Below are 18702 nucleotides of genomic sequence, written 5' to 3' on the forward strand. Positions count from 1 at the left end.
AAGCGCTCTGCAGGTCACATCTTTGCTAATTAAAAGCGTTTCTAAACTTGATTTAGGTCGGAACTGTTACGCACCTTCTGACCTTTTAAACGTCCTATAAACAGGTACAGCAGATTTTCCACCTAAAATGTATATATGGTAATCTGATTATTGACACAACGGCATGAAAATGAACAGGGTGCATAACAGGATGGAAATAAACAGCTAATATCAGACGTGAGAGTTTGAGTTAACATGAAAATCATCTTGATATTATTTTAACCCTCTTCTGACATTTTGGGCATTATCATTGTGCATTTCTTTAAACAGAATGAATCAGACAAACCAACTAACACCACAAAAACATCATCAAATCCAGCGCTAACACTTACGCATGTTTGTGCAGCCGTTTTCCCTCCAAAGTGATGTCACTTCCTGGAGGATGATGTCACTAACTGGCTTTAAAGGGATATTACAAAAGACTGAAAGGAAGGAAATGGATGTTAAGGGAAAAATGGAAGAAAAAAAGATTTAAATAAACTGTTGTTTTGTCATTTTAGTATTAAGTGCTTAACAAGCAGTGAGTGACAAACCAAAGTAGTGACATGATTTAATATTCACCCCCTTGATCACTTAATGCTGATATTGTGATAAACGATTATGATTTCCATCTTTAATAAACATGAGTTTAATATGTTAACACATGATGGGTCCATGACACCCGTTTGCATCTTATACTTTGTGTTTTGCTGGTTTCTTGAGTTTAATGAGCAGCAGGAAGCAGTTTTTACAGCATGTCTAGAGTGAATAATGACCTAACCTAACCCTGCATAATGAATACAGTCACAGAGACTTATGTTAAAGTTCGAGTTTATATTTCGGGAAAGATTGAAGTGCGTGATGACATATCTGTAGACACTGCCACCAGTAACGTAAGCACAAACCTTGAGGCTTATAGTACACAGTCACATGTGCTCCGTGCTGCTTTAATAGCATTCATTATGTTAATTAGCAGTATTTGATTGGTCCATTGAAAGCTAGTACGGGTAGTATTCAAAAAGGTTTACAACAACATTTTAACACTGTAACAAAGACAAACTACCACACAAGTGTTTGTTTGTAAGACATCAAGGGCTGCTTGTCCGAACAGATCAGGCAGCGTTCCATTTAACTCCGAGCGTCGGAATTTCAAACTTCCCATTTGGAAAAGAGCAACAGGACTCCACTCGAACTCCTTCATACTGCAACAAAATAACACTCTTACTGAATATTTTTGTCCAATTTTCTGTAAAAATATCGAAACTTTACTTTTAATTAAAATAAGAAAAGATAAACACTTGAGAAGCAGATTGGCTTAATGTATTACGTCTTGTTTACAGAGAAATCTAACCACAATTTTGGTGGGGTTAATGCTTAACACAAGAAAATACTATTTGCCAATGGGGTAAGAAAAATAAACTTGTTTTCCCTTTTAATCAAGGTTTTTTTGGGGGGAGGTCTTACCCAATTGGCAACCATTTTTTTCCATTGTATCCCATTTTCTCCCCAATTTGGAATGCCCAATTCCCACTACTTAGTAGGTCCTCGTGGTGGCACGGTTACTCACCTCAATCCGGGTGGCGGAGGAGACCGTCAATCCGCGCATCTGATCACGTGACTCGTTGTGCACGACACCGCGGAGACTCACAGCATGTGGAGACTCATGCTACTCTCCACGATCCACACACAACTCACCACACGCCCCATTGAGAGAACCACTAATCACCACCACGAGGAGGTTACCCCATGTGACTCTACCCTCCCTAGCAACCGGGACAATTTGGTTGCTAAGGAGACCTGACTGGAGTCACTCACCACACGCCCCATTGAGAGAACCACTAATCACCACCACGAGGAGATTACCCCACGTGACTCTACCCTCCCTAGCAACCGGGCCAATTTGGTTGCTAAGGAGACCTGACTGGAGTCACTCACCACACGCCCCATTGAGAGCGAGAACCACTAATCACCACCACGAGGAGGTTACCCCATGTGACTCTACCCTCCCTAGCAACCGGGCCAATTTGGTTGCTAAGGAGACCTGGCTGGAGTCACTTACCACACGCCCCACTGAGAGCGAGAACCACATTATAGTGACCACGAGGAGGTTACCCCATGTGACTCTACCCTCCCTAGCAACCGGGACAATTTGGTTGCTAAGGAGACCTGACTGGAGTCACTCACCACATGCCCCATTGAGAGCGAGAACCACTAATCACCACCACGAGGAGGTTACCCCATGTGACTCTACCCTCCCTAGCAACTGGCCCAATTTGGTTACTAAGGAGACCTGGCTGGGGTCACTCCCATCTCGCGACTCCAGGGGTCACTCCCATCTCGTGACTCCAGGGGTGATAGTCAGCGTCAATACTCGCTGAGCTAACAGGACCCCCAACCAGTTTTTTCTTAAGCGTAACAATCTAAATGTTCTTAGATTTCTCTGAACTCAAGTAAACGTGTCTTGTTTTAAGAATGCTTCAATATTTTTACTGTGAAACAAGACAAAAGCTGTTTTTGTTGCAGTGCACATTTATTATACACTTGGAAAACAGATGCTAGCATTGGTCAACGTCTGTGTTGAGAAGCAAAACACACCTTTACCATTTTGTTTGTTTATATGTGATCGTCTGAGCGTTCAGGCATCAGAATGGCTTCATGGTTGGAGATCGTGTAGACATCAAGATCTGATTTAGAAAGGAACATATTAGTTCTTTACTTGAGCTAAAAGCAATCTGCCCATAAATCAAACACCATTGATTCATCTTTAATGAACGGACCCCAAACTCATCTGAGAGACGACAGCATTCCTGAACGTCTCATATTTGAAATAGACCCTAATGGGATTATATTTGAGCCAATGCTGGACCATGTGAACCATTGTGCAAATGCATGGGTCTGAGTTCACTTAAGTGGAACAACATTGCATTCCTAAACAAGACGTTTCCTAGAAAAAGCTCAAAATAAAGACAATTTGACCATACGAGTAAATATTTGGCAAAATGCAAACATAACCATTTCCCACACAAGCAGTCATCATTTGAAATCAGATATTGCTATGTATCAAGTCATTTGGAGATTAAAAAAGTGCAAGTAGACGACCGTATAAAACATGCTGCTCAGACAGCCGAACGTCACCGATAAACTCAAGAAACAGCCACAAATATTCAACTACTGAAGTATAAATCTAGTGAAGCATAGCTGTGCTATCATGCTTAGAATCAGAGCCTGTTCCTTTCCTCGTGCTCAGTAGCTCCGTAAGGTACCAGTTTTAAAGACTCGTTCATCCAAAGAGCCTTTGGGTCTAACATACCGAGTGTTTAAGATGGCATTTCCATTCAGTGCACATTTTGATTGTGTTCTAAAGACCAACTTTGCAAGAAATCCCATTGAAACCTTCCTTAGTGTCATAACAGCCGCATTAGCCAAGAGTCTTGAACGACCGCCATGCAGGTCTACATTACAGAATTCTATTTAAAGTTCTATGCTGTCCATTTCCACATCCTCTAAAGTCGTGTCTGACTGGGAAACCATGATGAGTTTTTCTTTCTTTGAATACTGCCGGACCACGGCACCCTCCGGACTATCAGAGGTGCTCTTCTCTCGGTCAGTTTGATCTTGGTCCTTTTCTAGAATCTCAACCGAACTCTTGCGACTAAATATTGCATTGTCTGTGGACTCGAAGGACTCGCCGCCCAGACCCTCAAGTTTGGTGTAGCGTCCGCTGCTGAGCACCTCAAGTCGAGGGCAGCTGAGGCGTCTTGATCGCACCACCTGCCGCTCCGCAGGGGTGGACGGACAGATTCCCAGATCAATGGACCTTGAGTAGTCCGAGAGAGCGCTCAAGGACAGGTGAGATCCTGTCGCATTGCGGACCGGTGAAGATGGCGGTAGAAGCTGCACCTGGGAACCCTGCAAAGAAACACGAGGAGCTCCCTGCAAACTGCCGCTACTCTTGTAAACATCCACCGAGTCTTCTGGAAGATCTGGATGAGTCTGAGCAGTCTCCACTTTGGCTTTCGTGATGCTTCTATATGCCACCAGATCCTCCAGACGTCTGCAAATCGCCTCCGTGTCCAAATACTCATGTTTGGCCTCTCCGGTTTTATCCGACCACCTTCTTTTAGACGTCCCTCTATTGTTGAGTTTCATCATTGGAAGCGTGAAAGCATTGATGGACGTTGACACGATTGTTCTGGTCTCCCATTGCTTTAACTCAGGCGTTGCCATACTGATACTGTTCTGATCTTGGTAAATACTGTACACCGTGTTCGTAAAGGTTTCTCTGTCCACAGACGAGACCCGTGGTGTGGTTGTAGACGGTCTTCGCGATGGAATCAGGCTACTTGGGTCATATCTACCTGAGCCCGGAGACGGCCAAGGGCCCTTGGTCAAAGTGCCAGCGCTGAGTGACGGGCTAGATTTGGTCTCTTTCGATTGTGTATAGTTCACAAACCCGTTCAGTGGGGAAGGCTCTTTGCTCCGCAAACTATGAATGTCAATGACGGTTGAGTAGATGTCTCTAAGATTAATGATTTTGGTCTTTTTGTCTCTGTTTTCGTGAAGTACTGCATTAGCACAAATAAACAGGAAGATGCCGATGCCCATAATCAAAGGTCCAAAGACTTTCATCTTGTCTGAATACAAGTACCTATCAATAAATGCAGCGAATGCTCCTAACTGAGGCGGATCCAATCCATCGGTCCTATTGGGGCCATTAAAGCTCCTGAAGTCTTTATCCAGTTCATGCCAAGACTTACTACTGACTGTCAAATTGACTAGTTCAGCTTCACTGTTCTCATAGGACCCCTGAGTGCTCGATGTGTTCAGCAGTACTGGGTACAGTGGACTCTCTTTGGGCCAGTAGCCCAACACAGCCATGGCGATGCCAACCAGCAGCACAATAATTCCAATGGCAGCGATCAGTCCAGGTATGGAAAATAAGTTCAGCTTTCCCTTCACCACGACCACTTCGTTCTTCCTCTTTTTCTTTGCTTTCCTCTTGCGCTTGTTTTCGGCATGGTTTTTGGCACGGAGGGAGTCTTGTCTCCTCGCAGAGATCCGCAACAGACCACCTGTGGCGATCATGATGGTGCTCAATTAATCATCCTGTGAAACAGAGAGAGACTGTTAGTGTGGGTAGATGAGAGTCTTGAGATCTATACATACACTCACATGTTTTTGCGAAAACACGCAACATCAAAATGGGACTTTTATTACGAAAACACGCAACATCAAAATGGGACTTTTATTGTGAAACACGCGACATCAAAACTGGACTTTTATAGTGAAAACACGCAACATCGAAACGGGACTTTTATTGTGAAAACACGCAACATCGAAACGGGACTTTTATTGTGAAAACACGCAACATCGAAACGGGACTTTTATTGTGAAAACACGCAACATCGAAACGGGACTTTTATTATGAAAACATGTAACATCAAACCGGGACTTTTATTATGAAAACACGCAACATCAAACCGGGACTTTTATTATGAAAACATGTAACATCAAAACAGGACTTTTATTATGAAAACATGTAACATCAAAACGGGACTTTTATTATGAAAACACGCAACATCAAACCGGGACTTTTATTATGAAAACATGTAACATCAAAACAGGACTTTTATTATGAAAACACGCAACATCAAACCGGGACTTTTATTATGAAAACACGTAACATCAAAACGGGACTTTTATTATGAAAACATACAACATCAAAACGGGACTTTTATTGTGAAAACATGTAACATCAAAACGGGACTTTTATTATGAAATCACGATCACCGGATGAATCCAGTTCAACACACTTGGGTCAATCGTCCATGACAAGCGTTCATTAAAAACATCCAATCGCACTTTTTGTCCATAAAAGTGATAAATGTGAGAAATATTGATATATTCTCCATTGTTTACATGAGATCTCACCTTCATCATCGTTCTTCATCAAACTGCAATCTGAGCAGCATTCATGTTGTAAAACTGTTTATGATCTGATATATTAGAGTCTCATAAACAAAACCAGCCCGTCTCCAAAGTCTGTTTTAAAAATGTAGTGTAGTCTTATTCATAATAGTCGAGCAGTGCCGTCAGATTTAGTGTCGACTTGAGAGGCGGAGCTTAATTTTATTAAAGCTGCAGGAACTCATTTATTATTAAATCATCTTCAGATTAGAAATGAAACTTCTTCAGACTCGTGACTTTGAGGACATTGTATTTCTGGGGCGTCTTGACACTTTTATTATTGTTTTATTAGATTATAAAAACATGTTCAAAATATTTCCATTACTATAAACTTCAGCTTCTCTAACTTTAAATAATAACAACAGATATTAATTCTGAAACATAAATAAATAAATAAAAAATTAAAAGCCCAAAGTTTCTCTTTCAAAAGATGCTACAACTGTGTCCAAACTCCAAAGTGTCCCGTAAATACAACCATTTAACCTCAGGTCATTGTCATGGTTTATGTGCACATCAACAGTTACATTTTGGGCCTTGGCACATGAAGTTTCTGGGACAGCGCGGTGACAACATCCGTTTGATCGCTTTAAGCCCAAGAACAAATAACTGTTCATCCTAGAAGAGCTGAGACTTCTCTCAATACAAGACATAATATCATACGGTGTCATTTACTCAATCTCAAGTAAACATATCTTGTTTTAAAGATGCACAGAAAAATCTAGTATACTAGAAAACAAGCCAAATACATCTGAAAGAACATCAATGCAAGTCTCGTTCTCAGACGTGTGTTCACTGATACTACAGAACATGAGTGATGTGACAGACCGCGTGTAGCGTGAATGATGACAGACCGCGTGATTCACTTCAGTCTCCCAAGAGAGATAGAAAGCATCTGTTTGTTCTGTTGGGTGTCGATTCAAGAGTAAAGCTGATCACTTCTGACCTCATACAGTAAGACTGAGTGAATTTGAGGGTAACAGGACAAAAGGTAATTTAACTGATAAAGATTGCTGAGACTGTCGTTGGTGGTTGTCAAGGCTTTCCTATGTGGTTGCTACAGTGTTGCAGGTGCTTTTTGTTATACTGAACACTCAAGTCTGTGTGATATTCTGCTCTCGAGTCCCACCTTCAATGTAACGTATGGGATTTATATATGCTACCTGGACAACAATTAGTATGGATTTACAGTAGATGGTTTAAGCCTGCTGGCAGTGCTGGACTGGTAATGTGGCATACATGGAGAGTGGTGGTGGCATAGTGGACTAAAGCATATAACTGGTAATCAGAAGGTTGCTGGTTTGATCCCCACAGTCACCACCATTGTGTCCTTGAGTAAGACACTTAACTCCAGGTTGCTCCGGGGGGGTTGTCCCTGTAATAAGTGCTCTGTATAATACATTGGTACTCAGAAGGTTGCTGGTTTGATCCCCACAGTCACCACCATTGTGTCCTTGAGTAAGACACTTAACTCCAGGTTGCTCCGGGGGGATTGTCCCTGTAATAAGTGCTCTGTAAGTCACTTTGGATAAAAGCGTTTGCCAAATGCATACGTGTAAATGAATATCTTTTTGGCTTCAGTCAATTCCTTTCCTGACATCTTTATAAAAGATGCCGTCTTGGTCAAGAATTGTATAAATGCCAAAATAAATAAATAAACGAAATGATATCTACAAAATGCCCGGATCGTGTCCAATGTTTAAGGCATATTCAAGACAATTAGACACGTATAGAATAGAATATATTCTGATATAATGTGATGTTTTATGTTTCATATATCAAAGAGACGATGCAACAAATATCAGGATTCATCACTGAACTTTCACGAGACGCAACTGGCTGTAAAACATGTGTTGAGCGACACGTAACACTTCAGCTACACGTATGTCATTTCTCAGGCACTTATTGAGCAAGAGGGTGTGTGTGTGTGTGTGTGTGTGTGTGTGGTGGGGGGGGGGGGTGTGCATACCGGGACACCGTTTGTGGTTCGTTCTGCATAACGCGGCCCATTTAGCACGTTGCGCGGCCGACCCACCAGCCCGCTCGGTTCTCCCGATGTCCAGTCCACCCCTGATCGCCCCCAAAGTGCGTCGGCCCACCGGGAAAATGCCCGGTATGCCAGATTACCAGTCCAGCCCTGACTGAGTCTCAACAGATTTAATTTCTGTCATGAAATTTCTTTCGATAATTTGCATAATTTGAAAAACCTACTTTTTCGAACTCCTCCTAGGCAGTATGTCCAATTCTTACAAAAATTGGTGTGTGTGTGTGTGACCTCCAAAATGGGAGAAAAAAACATAATACGGCAAGTTATGAGCACATTTCATGTTCTTAAATAAAAACGGCAGAGACTGTATTTCACAGAGGCCTCTGTGACATAATACATGTTTCTGCATTAGTTTACAGTCTTATAATTTATGGCAGCAATTAAATCTTTATGCTGTCTTCCAGAAGGGATTTCCAGAGGGGAAATACATATTTGAGTTTCCAGCAGTAGAGTTCATTAGTTCTGAATCATCAGGGGAGAAAAGCAACAACAGAAGAGAATTCATGTTTGTTTTGTTTATAAAGAGGTCATTTCACATTTCATATCCTGCTGTGCTCATTAAACGCTCAGTATTATTCTCATTGGACCAGGGGCGGGGCCAGAAGGGTGGCAGCTGCCACCCTTAAAATGAGCCACCACACTTGCCACCCCAACTCGGACCCCGCTCGTGTCCTGGAGATGCGCAAACCCATCCGTGTCGTGCGTGGTCCATAAAAACGTTCCGCCCCTTTTTGGGAGGACAATGTTCTGCCTCAGTAGGCTCCTCCCCCCATAAGACGAACTTACTGGATGCCACCCATGGCAAAAAATTCCAGGACACGCCCCTGAATTGGACACAAGATGAACATTGATTTGTCATGAATCAAAAGGAGGCGTTTAGCAGAGCCGACTGATGATGACTAGCAATAATGACTCTCCACGGCTCCACAAATCCGCCGACAGCATGTGAACACGAGACATGTAGCATATAATCACATGCCCTCATCAGTCGATTTCAAGACAGAAGTTCATTACATGATCAATTTGTTGCCTGTTGATTAAAGGGCCGGTTACACTACACTTCACGCTGCATTCACTCCACATAAAACGCATCAGAAAGCACTAGACACTAGGAAAAGCATCAGAAAGCACTAGGAAATGTAATATATGAGAAGAAACTTTGTACGATGCATTGTACCAAAGTTCAGGCTTGGTGAAATGTGCGTGCTCAAAGCCTAGTGTGAACGCCCCTTAACAATGGCCCCTTTTCACAGACTGTGATGATGCGTTTACACTTTATTTAACAGCGTAAATCCAGCACACTTATTTAGGGGTTCAACCCCGAAGGTTTGAGGGAAGGTAGTCCCCCAGAGTACTACAGCGTATAAAAGTTTCGGCCCAATCGGCCACAAGGTGGCGCTATAGAGATCATGTTTATGATTTGGACCATAGCTCCTAAAACGACCATTTGTCGCACACTCAAGTGTCTTATATCGTTGGATTCCTCGGCTCAAGATGAACAAAACGTATATCTCTGATTTCATTTCCGTCATGAAATTTATCTACATAATTTGCATAATTCGAAAAACCTACTTTTTCGAACTCCTCCAAGGCCGTATGTTTGATTCACATGAAAATTGGTGTGTGTCTACTATGAACCCTCCCGACACAAATGTATCGAAGGAATTTAGATTCGTCGAAGCGGTACGAAGATATGAGCCAACGAATTGGTCAGGCGTCATCCATTTTGTAAGTATTGACCAATATCTACCAAATTAAAAGTCCAAATGTTACGAATGTTGATACACATATACAACAGGACAATCTACGGATGCACGCAAAGTTGAAAAACATTTCACCTATAGGGGGCGCTACAACAACAAAACAATCAGGACTCCGCAACCGTATGATCAATGAAGTTGAAAATTGGTGTGCATCTTGTAGGGGCCAAAGGCTAACATATCCTACAAAATCAGTCAGACAAATAAAAAAACATGCCATCTTTAAAATGCCATCTTAGTTTTATGGCATTTTAAAAGTTTATGCTATTGTCATTTTCTAAAATGGTTACTTTTTCGAACTCCTATCGGGCCGTATATCCGATTCTCACAAAGATTGGTGTGTGTCTACTATGAACCCTCCTGAAAGAAATTTATCAAAGGAATTTTGATTCATCAAAGCGTTACAAAGATATAAACCAATGAATTGGTCAGGTGTTGTCCATTTTGTATGTATTGACCAATATCTACCAAACGAGTGAGCTGGCATCCGCCAGAGGAGAGGAGCAGCGGTTGAGGACCGGGTCTGTGCTCTATTCCACGAACACCAATTTTGGGATTTTTACATTTTCTGTGGTGCCAAAAGAATCAGAAGTGCCTCTGCCGAACATTTGTTTGTAACTACAGTTGATCCAGTCATCAATGTAAAAAAACACTATCAAAACATTGCTCTGTTTGTTCACGTATCACGAGTAGCCTGACATAATAACATTGGCCCAACCAATGTCCTTATTTCTCCTTCCATTGATAGACTGGAGAGTGGATGGGGAAACCCATTTGAAAACAGTTTTGGTGACATATGGAGTGGTGGTCTGCCAAATGCATACATGTAAATATAAATGACACTCTTCACCCCAACCTGGCACCTGTTTCTATCTTCACAATGCTGCAGATGGCCAGTAATGCCTGGCTTTAAGAAACAATGCTCCACACTTCTGTGTTGGCTCGGCTTCCATGTTTCCAACCACAAAAATTCCTGAGAGTGTTTGACAATGGAGGACTCCACGTTTAATTAAAGCAACCTGAAAATGCGCCAACAGTCCAGATGAGCACACATGCAAGCTGCGGGAGTTCAAAGCAAGACATGAGCGGCCACACAGACTTCAGAGACACAACACATGAATCGTCATTTCAAACACAGGCGAGAGGGGTTTATGGATCACAGTGACCTTCATATCTGAAGAGCTTGATGAAGGGGAGAGGTGAGCAGGGATGACAATGAAACCATTATGATCACAACAGCAATGACGGCGATGCTGTAAGTCCACTCGCTTGTCAAACTAGCGGCAATAAAGTGATGTAGAAATATGATTTAGCAGCAGCTCTATTATCGTGCAGGGAAACAAAGGTAATAGAGCTAAAAAACAACAGCAATTACCATGTGATTTCCCAAGCGCCGCGTGCACATTCCACCAAGCATATGCGCCTGGCAGAAAATTAATGATGTGCTTTTCACCACAGCAAAACTCTCCCAGATGGGACGTTGGCCAAAGCCGCCGATCTGAAGCCAGTTTGGCTCTTTCTCAAACGAACTTTAGCCTGATGCGCTAAAACCAGCACTAGCCATCGCTCAAACAACCCTGGAGCGGAGGGGGGGCAGGGCCGTTCTGGAATGTCGCACGCCCGGTCCCCAATCGGCCTGATGGGACGCGCGAGCGATAAAAGAGCGAGCGGTTCGAGAGAGAGAGAGAATTACGGGCATGTCTGTCGTCATGTGTGTGTTTATGTTTGTGCTTTTGTTTTGAGTTTAATTAAATTATTATTTATATTGACAAGCCGGTTCTCGCCGCCTCCTTGCCCATCTTAACCCCCCTTACATTGGTGCCGAAAGGGGGGGGCGGGGCCATTCTGGAATGTCGCATGCCCGGTCCCCAATGACTCGACAAGAAACAACCGTGCGTCCACTATTCCTAGTGGTGTGACGAGATCTCGCGATATTACAATGTAACGATATTTCTCCTCGAGGTCTCGCGATATGACGGAATTTGAGGGTAAGTTAGGATAGAAGATGCCCCCGCCACATTTAAATCGTTGGTGTGGCAGCATTTTGGGTACCCGTTGGAAACAATAAACGACAGAGAATGCGACAAGACACAAACAATATGTAAGTACTGTAAGAAAATAGTGCCGTACACCGCGGCTAACACAAGCCTAAGCAAAGACCACCGCTCTCAACTAAGACCTCCACCAGGTCTGAAGACTCGTGCAGTACCGCCGCTCCCTATAAGCAGACTACGCAGTCTACGTAGGGCACCAACGCCCTAGGGTGGCACCATCTTACCCTAGGAGGGCACCAGAAAGTCCAGCAACTGCCCTTACTCGCATGTTATACGTTATTCAAGGATCCGAAAGACGTTGCGGAACACACTTCTATCACGCGACCCTCCCGTCCACCTGGAACAATTATATGAGCGAAATGTTGCATTCGTAATTATAATAATTTTGAGGTTTTATATGTGGTTTATGGTAACTCATTTTTAAAAGGAAAACAAAGCAGCCTAATCATTTTCTGCTTAAGCCTATAAATATATACAAATATAAGTAATAAGTTACTAATTTTATCCCAAAAAATTCGTAACAATACCGGCCTACAGGTACAAATATCGTCTCGTTCTCGTGAGCTTAGTGTATCATAAGGAGTTGTGGTGGCATAGTGGGTTCTCGCTCTCGGTGGGGCGTGTGGTGAGTTGCGCGATGATGCCGCTGAGAATAGCGTGAAGCCTCCACACGCGCTACGTCTCCACGGTAACGCACTCAACAAGTCACGTGATAAGATGCGCCAACAGCTGGTTCAAAACGCAAAATGCTCAGCGAGTTTTGCCGCTGACTATCACCGCTGGAGTCGTGAGTTTGAATCCAGGGTGTGCTGAGTGACTCCAGTCAGGTCTCCTTAGCAACCAAATTGGCCCGGTTGCTAGGGAGGGTAGAGTCACGTGGGGTAACCTCCTCGTGGTCGCTATAATGTGGTTCTCGCTCTCGGTGGAGCGTGTGCTGAGTTGCGCGTGGATGCCACGGAGAATAGCGTGAAGCCTCCACACGTGCTACGTCTCCACGGTAACGTGCTCAACATGTCATGTGATAAGATGCGCCAACAGCTGGTTCAAAACGCAAAATGCTCAGCAAGTATTGACATATTAGAGAGCTGAATTTGGAGTGGTGGCGGCGTAGTGGGCTAAAGCACATAACTGGTAATCAGGAGGTTGCTGGTTCGATCCCCACAGTCACCACCATTGTGTCCTTGAGTAAGACACTTAACTCCAGGTTGCTCCGGGGGGATTATCCCTGTAATAAGTGCACTGAATGCATTTCATTCCTCTCGTCGGCCATCTTTGGAACTCTCCCGGGCAGCTCTTTCTTATGAAGTACAGCTCCAAGAGTATATACTTGAACAGGGAAAGACTAATATCTACAAAAAGGATGATCAAGATACGATCAAAGAACATCTGGGAAGGTCACATGGTCTTTAACCAGATACAGCTGGATGATTCAGTCAAGTAGGAACGAGCATGAGAGCGCGACAGTACAGCACAGCAATCTCAAGCGTTTAAAGCGCTGTCAGTGTGAACGCACCTTAACAGGGAATCCAGTGTGTAATGATGATTTTACTAGTGTTTTCTAGTCAGCTGTGTAGAGTACAGATATTCCAGCACTTCCGTTGCAGGTGGAAGAACAAGATCAACGTGCTGCAATTGATTAATGTCAGTTCTTAAGACGCTGCACTAGTTATTCTGGATTCTCAGAGAGGAGAGACTGGTCAGATTGAACAGAGGATGGTAGACTACATTCGCACCAATGCACACTGATGCAATAATGAGCTCTCATACTTCCCTGCATTAATTATAGAGATTATTGCATGTATATCTTCCACATCATAAACACAGTCACACACATATCCAAACTGAAAACATCTATAGTCTCGTTTAGCAAACACTGTCCTTTATCTTTAGCCATTTTGACGAGGGGTTTTCATTCTTCTCCTGTAAGAACAGCAAGTGCACCCAATCCAACAGGAAGGTTTTCATGATTCAGTGGGTGACATGGTTGAGTTACTAGTGATGCTGTGGAATAGATTTATAGGTGTGCTTGGCATTTTAGAGAGCTGAATTTGGAGTGGTGGCGTGTAGTGGACTAAAGCACATAACTGGTAATCAGAAGGTTGCTGGTTTGATCCCCACAGTCACCACCATTGTGTCCTTGAGTAAGGCACTTAACTCCACGTTGCTCCGGGGGGATTGTCCCTGTAACAAGTGCACTGTAAGTCACTTTGGATAAAAGCGTCTGCCAAATTCATACATTTTAAGAAATGAAATTAACTTGGTGCCAAAAGTAGCATTATTATCTTAGAAGACCTTTACAACAGTGCCGAGAAAATACACTGAATATCAGTACAGTATTCCTATGGACTATCCCGCCAACAGCTAGTTCAAAACGCAAAATGCTCAACTTGTCTTGACTATCACACCTGGAGTCATGAGTTTGAATCCCAGGGCGTGCTGACTGACTCCAGTCAGGTCTCCTTAGCAACCAAATTGGCCCGGTTGCTAGGGAGGGTAGAGTCACATGGGGTAACCTCCTCGTGGTCACTATAATGTGGTTCTCGCTCTCGGTGGGGCGTGTGGTGAGTTGTGCGTGGATGCCGCGGAGAATAGCGTGAAGCCTCCACACGCACTATGTTGCCATGGTAACGCACTCAACAAGTCACGTGATCAGATGCGCGGATTGACGGTCTCAGACACGGAGGCAACTGAGATTCGTCCTCCGTCACCCGGACTGATGTTTTATGGTTATGTGCGCGTGCGTGCATGTGTGTGTGTGTGTGTGTGTGTGTGTGTGTGTGTATATATATAACTCTGTCTTTGCATATTTATTAGTTTGATCTGTAAAGCACTTTGGGTCAACTTCTGTTGTTTTTAAATGTGCTCTATAAATACAGGATGACTTCACTATTGATCTACAGCGGTCAGAACATGCACAGTTTGATCATGCATTGATCATATATGACCTGAGAGACTTTAAAGCATGAAACATGGAAATATGGCTAATAGTGATGTTTGATGATGATGGTGATGAGATTTGAAAACATTTAGTCACTTTATCTGTCTTCATGAAATATTGTACCACATTGTAGAAGGTTATAAGATCAATACAGCCATCCAGACCACCAAACGGTCGATTTTAATGAGAAAGTGAAATTAATTGTGCAATGACTGCTGATATTCGGACATAAAATGGAGATTGTGGAAACGAGAATGAAGCTGCATCTCTATTAAAGGGCTTTTGACGAATAACATGAACAACAAAACACAAGTTCATCTGCGCAGAAAAGAACAGCTCGTGACAAACGAACGGTCATGCATTCTTATATTGACCGTTGATTGACACATCATACATTCGTAATAATCTCTTACCGTTATATTCGCATTCGGGTGATCAAACGCAAACTTTTTCTCTTCACATGGGAGCATTTTGAGGTACAAATAAGTTCGCTGTTGCAGTATTTCCAATCAGGAATATTCCCGTTAACGTCTCGCGCGCCCGCCGGGGTTCTGATCCAGAGTTCGGCGGTTCGGGTTCAGGCTCGGTTTCGGGTGAGGTTCGGCTGTTACTGCAGCTGTTGTTACGCGGACTCCCGGGTGTTGTTGCTAAGATACCGCAACCCGAATCCAGAAAAAACTGCTGCAGGATTTGAATAATTGCCTTCTAAAGAGTTAACCCGATGAATGACGCCTCGCGTGATGCTCAAACGCGCGTCAAACGCCCTCAGCAACACTCATCTGATCTGAGGACAACAGAGAGATGATGAAGACGCTCTTACCGGCGCCCTCACACCCCCGCGACACTGGGAGCGAGCGACGCGTCGTGTGAGCTCGCGTCGCGTTGTAGACAGACTCTCTCTCTCTCTCCTGAGTCTCTTTGTTCACGCTGCTCAAATATAATCTGGAAAACTCAATATTAAAGAAGTTCCCGGAGCATATTTATTAAAAATACAGCGGTAGTATCACGTGATTAAACATTCAATCGAGACAGCAAGATGCTTCTTTTAGGAATAAATTAACATAATGCTGCACTTCTGAAAGGGTGAACCATTTCCTGTGCAGTTCAATCACATTTGGCATTTCTTTTGTCTTCTTATTTTCTCCCCAATTCCCAATGTGCTCAAAGTCCTCGTGGTGGCGCGTCTGAGACCGTCAATCCGCGCATCTGATCACATGACTTGTTGAGCGCGTTACCATGGAGACGTAGCGCGTGTGGAGACTTCATGCTATTCTCTGCAGCATCCACGCACAACTCTCCACACGCCCCACCGAGAGCGAGAACCACATTATAGTGACCACGAGGAGGATACCCCATGTGACTCTACCCTCCCTAGCAACCGGCCCAATTTGGTTGCTAAGGAGACGTGGCTGGAGTCACTCAGCACGCCCTGGATTCAAACAACCTGAAGTTATAATCGGCAGCATCATACTGTAAAAGTTGTGTTTTACTGTTCCTGAAATTAACAGCGAAGTTCCCAGCATGCACTGCAGCATGAAGAAATTACTTAAGATTATTTTGACATTGTTTTTGTTGCAGTCTAAGCAGGGCTGGACTGGTAATCTGGCATACCGGCATTTTTCCGGTGGGCCGACGCACTTTGGGGCCGATCAGGGCTGGACTGGTAATCTGGCATACCGGGCATTTTTCCGGTGGGCCGACGCACTTTGGGGCCGATCAGGGCTGGACTGGTAATCTGGCATACCGGGCATTTTTACGGTGGGCGGCGCACTTTGGGGCCGATCAGGGGTGGGCTGGCCATCGGGACAACCGAGCAGGCCGGTGGGTCGACCGCAAAATGTGCCGAATGGGCCGCGAAAAGCTAAAACGAGCCGCCACGTTATGCAGAACGGACCACAAACAGGTGGCCCAAGGTGCCAGCTCAAGAGAACACTAATCACCATAAACAACTATTGTCAACAAAACAACAACACTACATAAAACTAAAACTTCTATTAAGAGAAAGAGACAACACAAAGTTTCCTTTTGTTGACATCCGTAAACTTCAGTAAAAACATTTGACCTTCAGAATATTCTATATAGGGTTGTTATGACTTTTATAACTGATTGGAATTACCATCTTCACACAGTGGATGATCAAAAATCACCAAAAACCCCATAGACTTCCATTGGCAGAATGTTCCTCTAAAGATAATATAAAGATATAACTGAAATAAGTGTCGTGAGATCTCTCAACATCACTGTGACGGATCTACACTCTGTAAACAACAAATACAAATGTGTCACTTTCAGCTGTCAATCATTTTCAGCTGTCAATCATTTTGCTCGTTCTCATAGTGTTGCATTTGACCTTATAGCGGCCATGCCTCGACAGGTCAGAGCTGTTTTAGTGGCACAAGCGGGACACACGTGATGTTGTGGCTGATTGGTGTATGGGCGGCTCAAATTTGATTCCCAAAACAAAAAGCGGCATACAGTAACAAAGGCCTGTTTAAAGACTTTACAAGTTTTCATGTCGACCCCCTTTTTATTATATTTGATAGTTAAATCCAAAGAGCTTCCTGTACATGCTGAGCTCAGTGTAAAGATGAAACACCGGAGACTAACAGAGATCCTGATGCACCTCTGAGAGAATCTTATTAAGTCAAACCTCCACGGCCTTTGAAGTTCCTCTCTGCTTCTTCTCGCCTGAAGACACAATCTACCGCTCAAGGAAGAACCCTTTTTCCCCGGTGATGGCCGACTGAATTTAACAAGCCCCTCCAGCTCTGGTGAAAGTCTCCACGGGACGTGTGAAGAAGCGTGTTCCTCTCGCTACAGCACAAGGATCTTATTCTCCTCGCATTTAAGGAAAGTCCCGCGTCATCAAACTCTCCCATAATCCTCTCTGAGCTGTTCTGGCACACGGACGTCTCGCGGGACATGGAGCGACTCGGGACTGTCCGGGTTATTTTCAGCCAATAGTGCAGAATGTAGCTTAATTTAGTGCTCAACCGGAAAACAAGAGGAAGGTTGTTTTGGAACAATTCTGGAAATGAACTTTATCCAAGATTAATGAACGCTTTGAGAAATGCTCATTGTAACTTCATGATATCTGATGCATTTATTAAAGTTGTGTGACAGATCCAGCATCAGATCATCAGTATATAGCTCAATAAAGTTCATGTAACATTATGTTAATCCAGTTTAATGATATTTACGTCTCTATTGTGTTTATGGAACCGCCCTTTTATTAAATTGTTCTTACACTGGTTTGGGTGTTTCCAAAATCTCAAAACCAACAATCCCGATTATCACTCCTAAAGCTTTCAGACTACATCCATCCATCCATCCATCCATCCATCTGTCTAACCATCCATCCATCCATCATCCATCCATCCATCCATCTGTCTAACCATCCATCCATCCATCCATCATCCATCCATCTGTCCATCCATCTGTCTAACCATCCATCCATCCATCCATCTGTCTAACCATCCATCCATCTGTCCATCCATCTGTCTAACCATCCATCCATCCATCATCCATCCATCTATCTGTCCATCCATCCATCCATCCATCCATCCATCCATCTGTCTATCCATCCATCTGTCCATCCATCCATCCATCTAACCATCCATCCATCCATCCATCCATCCATGTCTAACCATCCATCCATCCATCCATCCATCTGTCTATCCATCCATCTGTCCATCCATGCATCCACCCATCAATCAATCCGTCCATCCATCCATCTGTCTATCCATCCATCCATCCATCCATCCATCCGTCCGTCCATCCATCCATCCATCCGTCTATCCATCCATCTGTCTATCCATCTGTCCATCCATCCATCCATCCAGCCGTCCATCCATCTGTCCATCCATCTGTCTATCCATCCATCTGTCCATCCATCTGTCCATCCATCCATCCATCTGTCTA

At 43.7% G+C, this 18702-nt stretch overlaps 1 protein-coding gene across 1 annotated transcript; it reads right to left on the minus strand.

The window, feature by feature from the left end:
• Window positions 1–2536: 2536 nt before the first annotated feature.
• LOC127635179 (transmembrane protein 200C-like) lies at window positions 2537–15596 on the minus strand. Its single transcript, XM_052115042.1, has 2 exons — window positions 15195–15596; window positions 2537–5124 (listed from the first exon to the last, which is right to left on the minus strand). The coding sequence occupies exon 2, from the start codon at window positions 5101–5103 to the stop codon at window positions 3490–3492; it is 1614 nt and encodes a 537-aa protein (XP_051971002.1). The 5' UTR covers window positions 5104–5124; window positions 15195–15596; the 3' UTR covers window positions 2537–3489.
• Window positions 15597–18702: the final 3106 nt, after the last annotated feature.

The sequence above is a fragment of the Xyrauchen texanus genome, chromosome 42 (genome assembly GCF_025860055.1).
Source record: "Xyrauchen texanus isolate HMW12.3.18 chromosome 42, RBS_HiC_50CHRs, whole genome shotgun sequence".
NCBI lineage: Eukaryota > Metazoa > Chordata > Actinopteri > Cypriniformes > Catostomidae > Xyrauchen > Xyrauchen texanus.

Bases quoted from the DNA above. Each gene is read 5' to 3' on its own strand.
- LOC127635179 (XM_052115042.1), bottom strand. From the start codon at position 5,103: ATGATCGCCACAGGTGGTCTGTTGCGGATCTCTGCGAGGAGACAAGAC.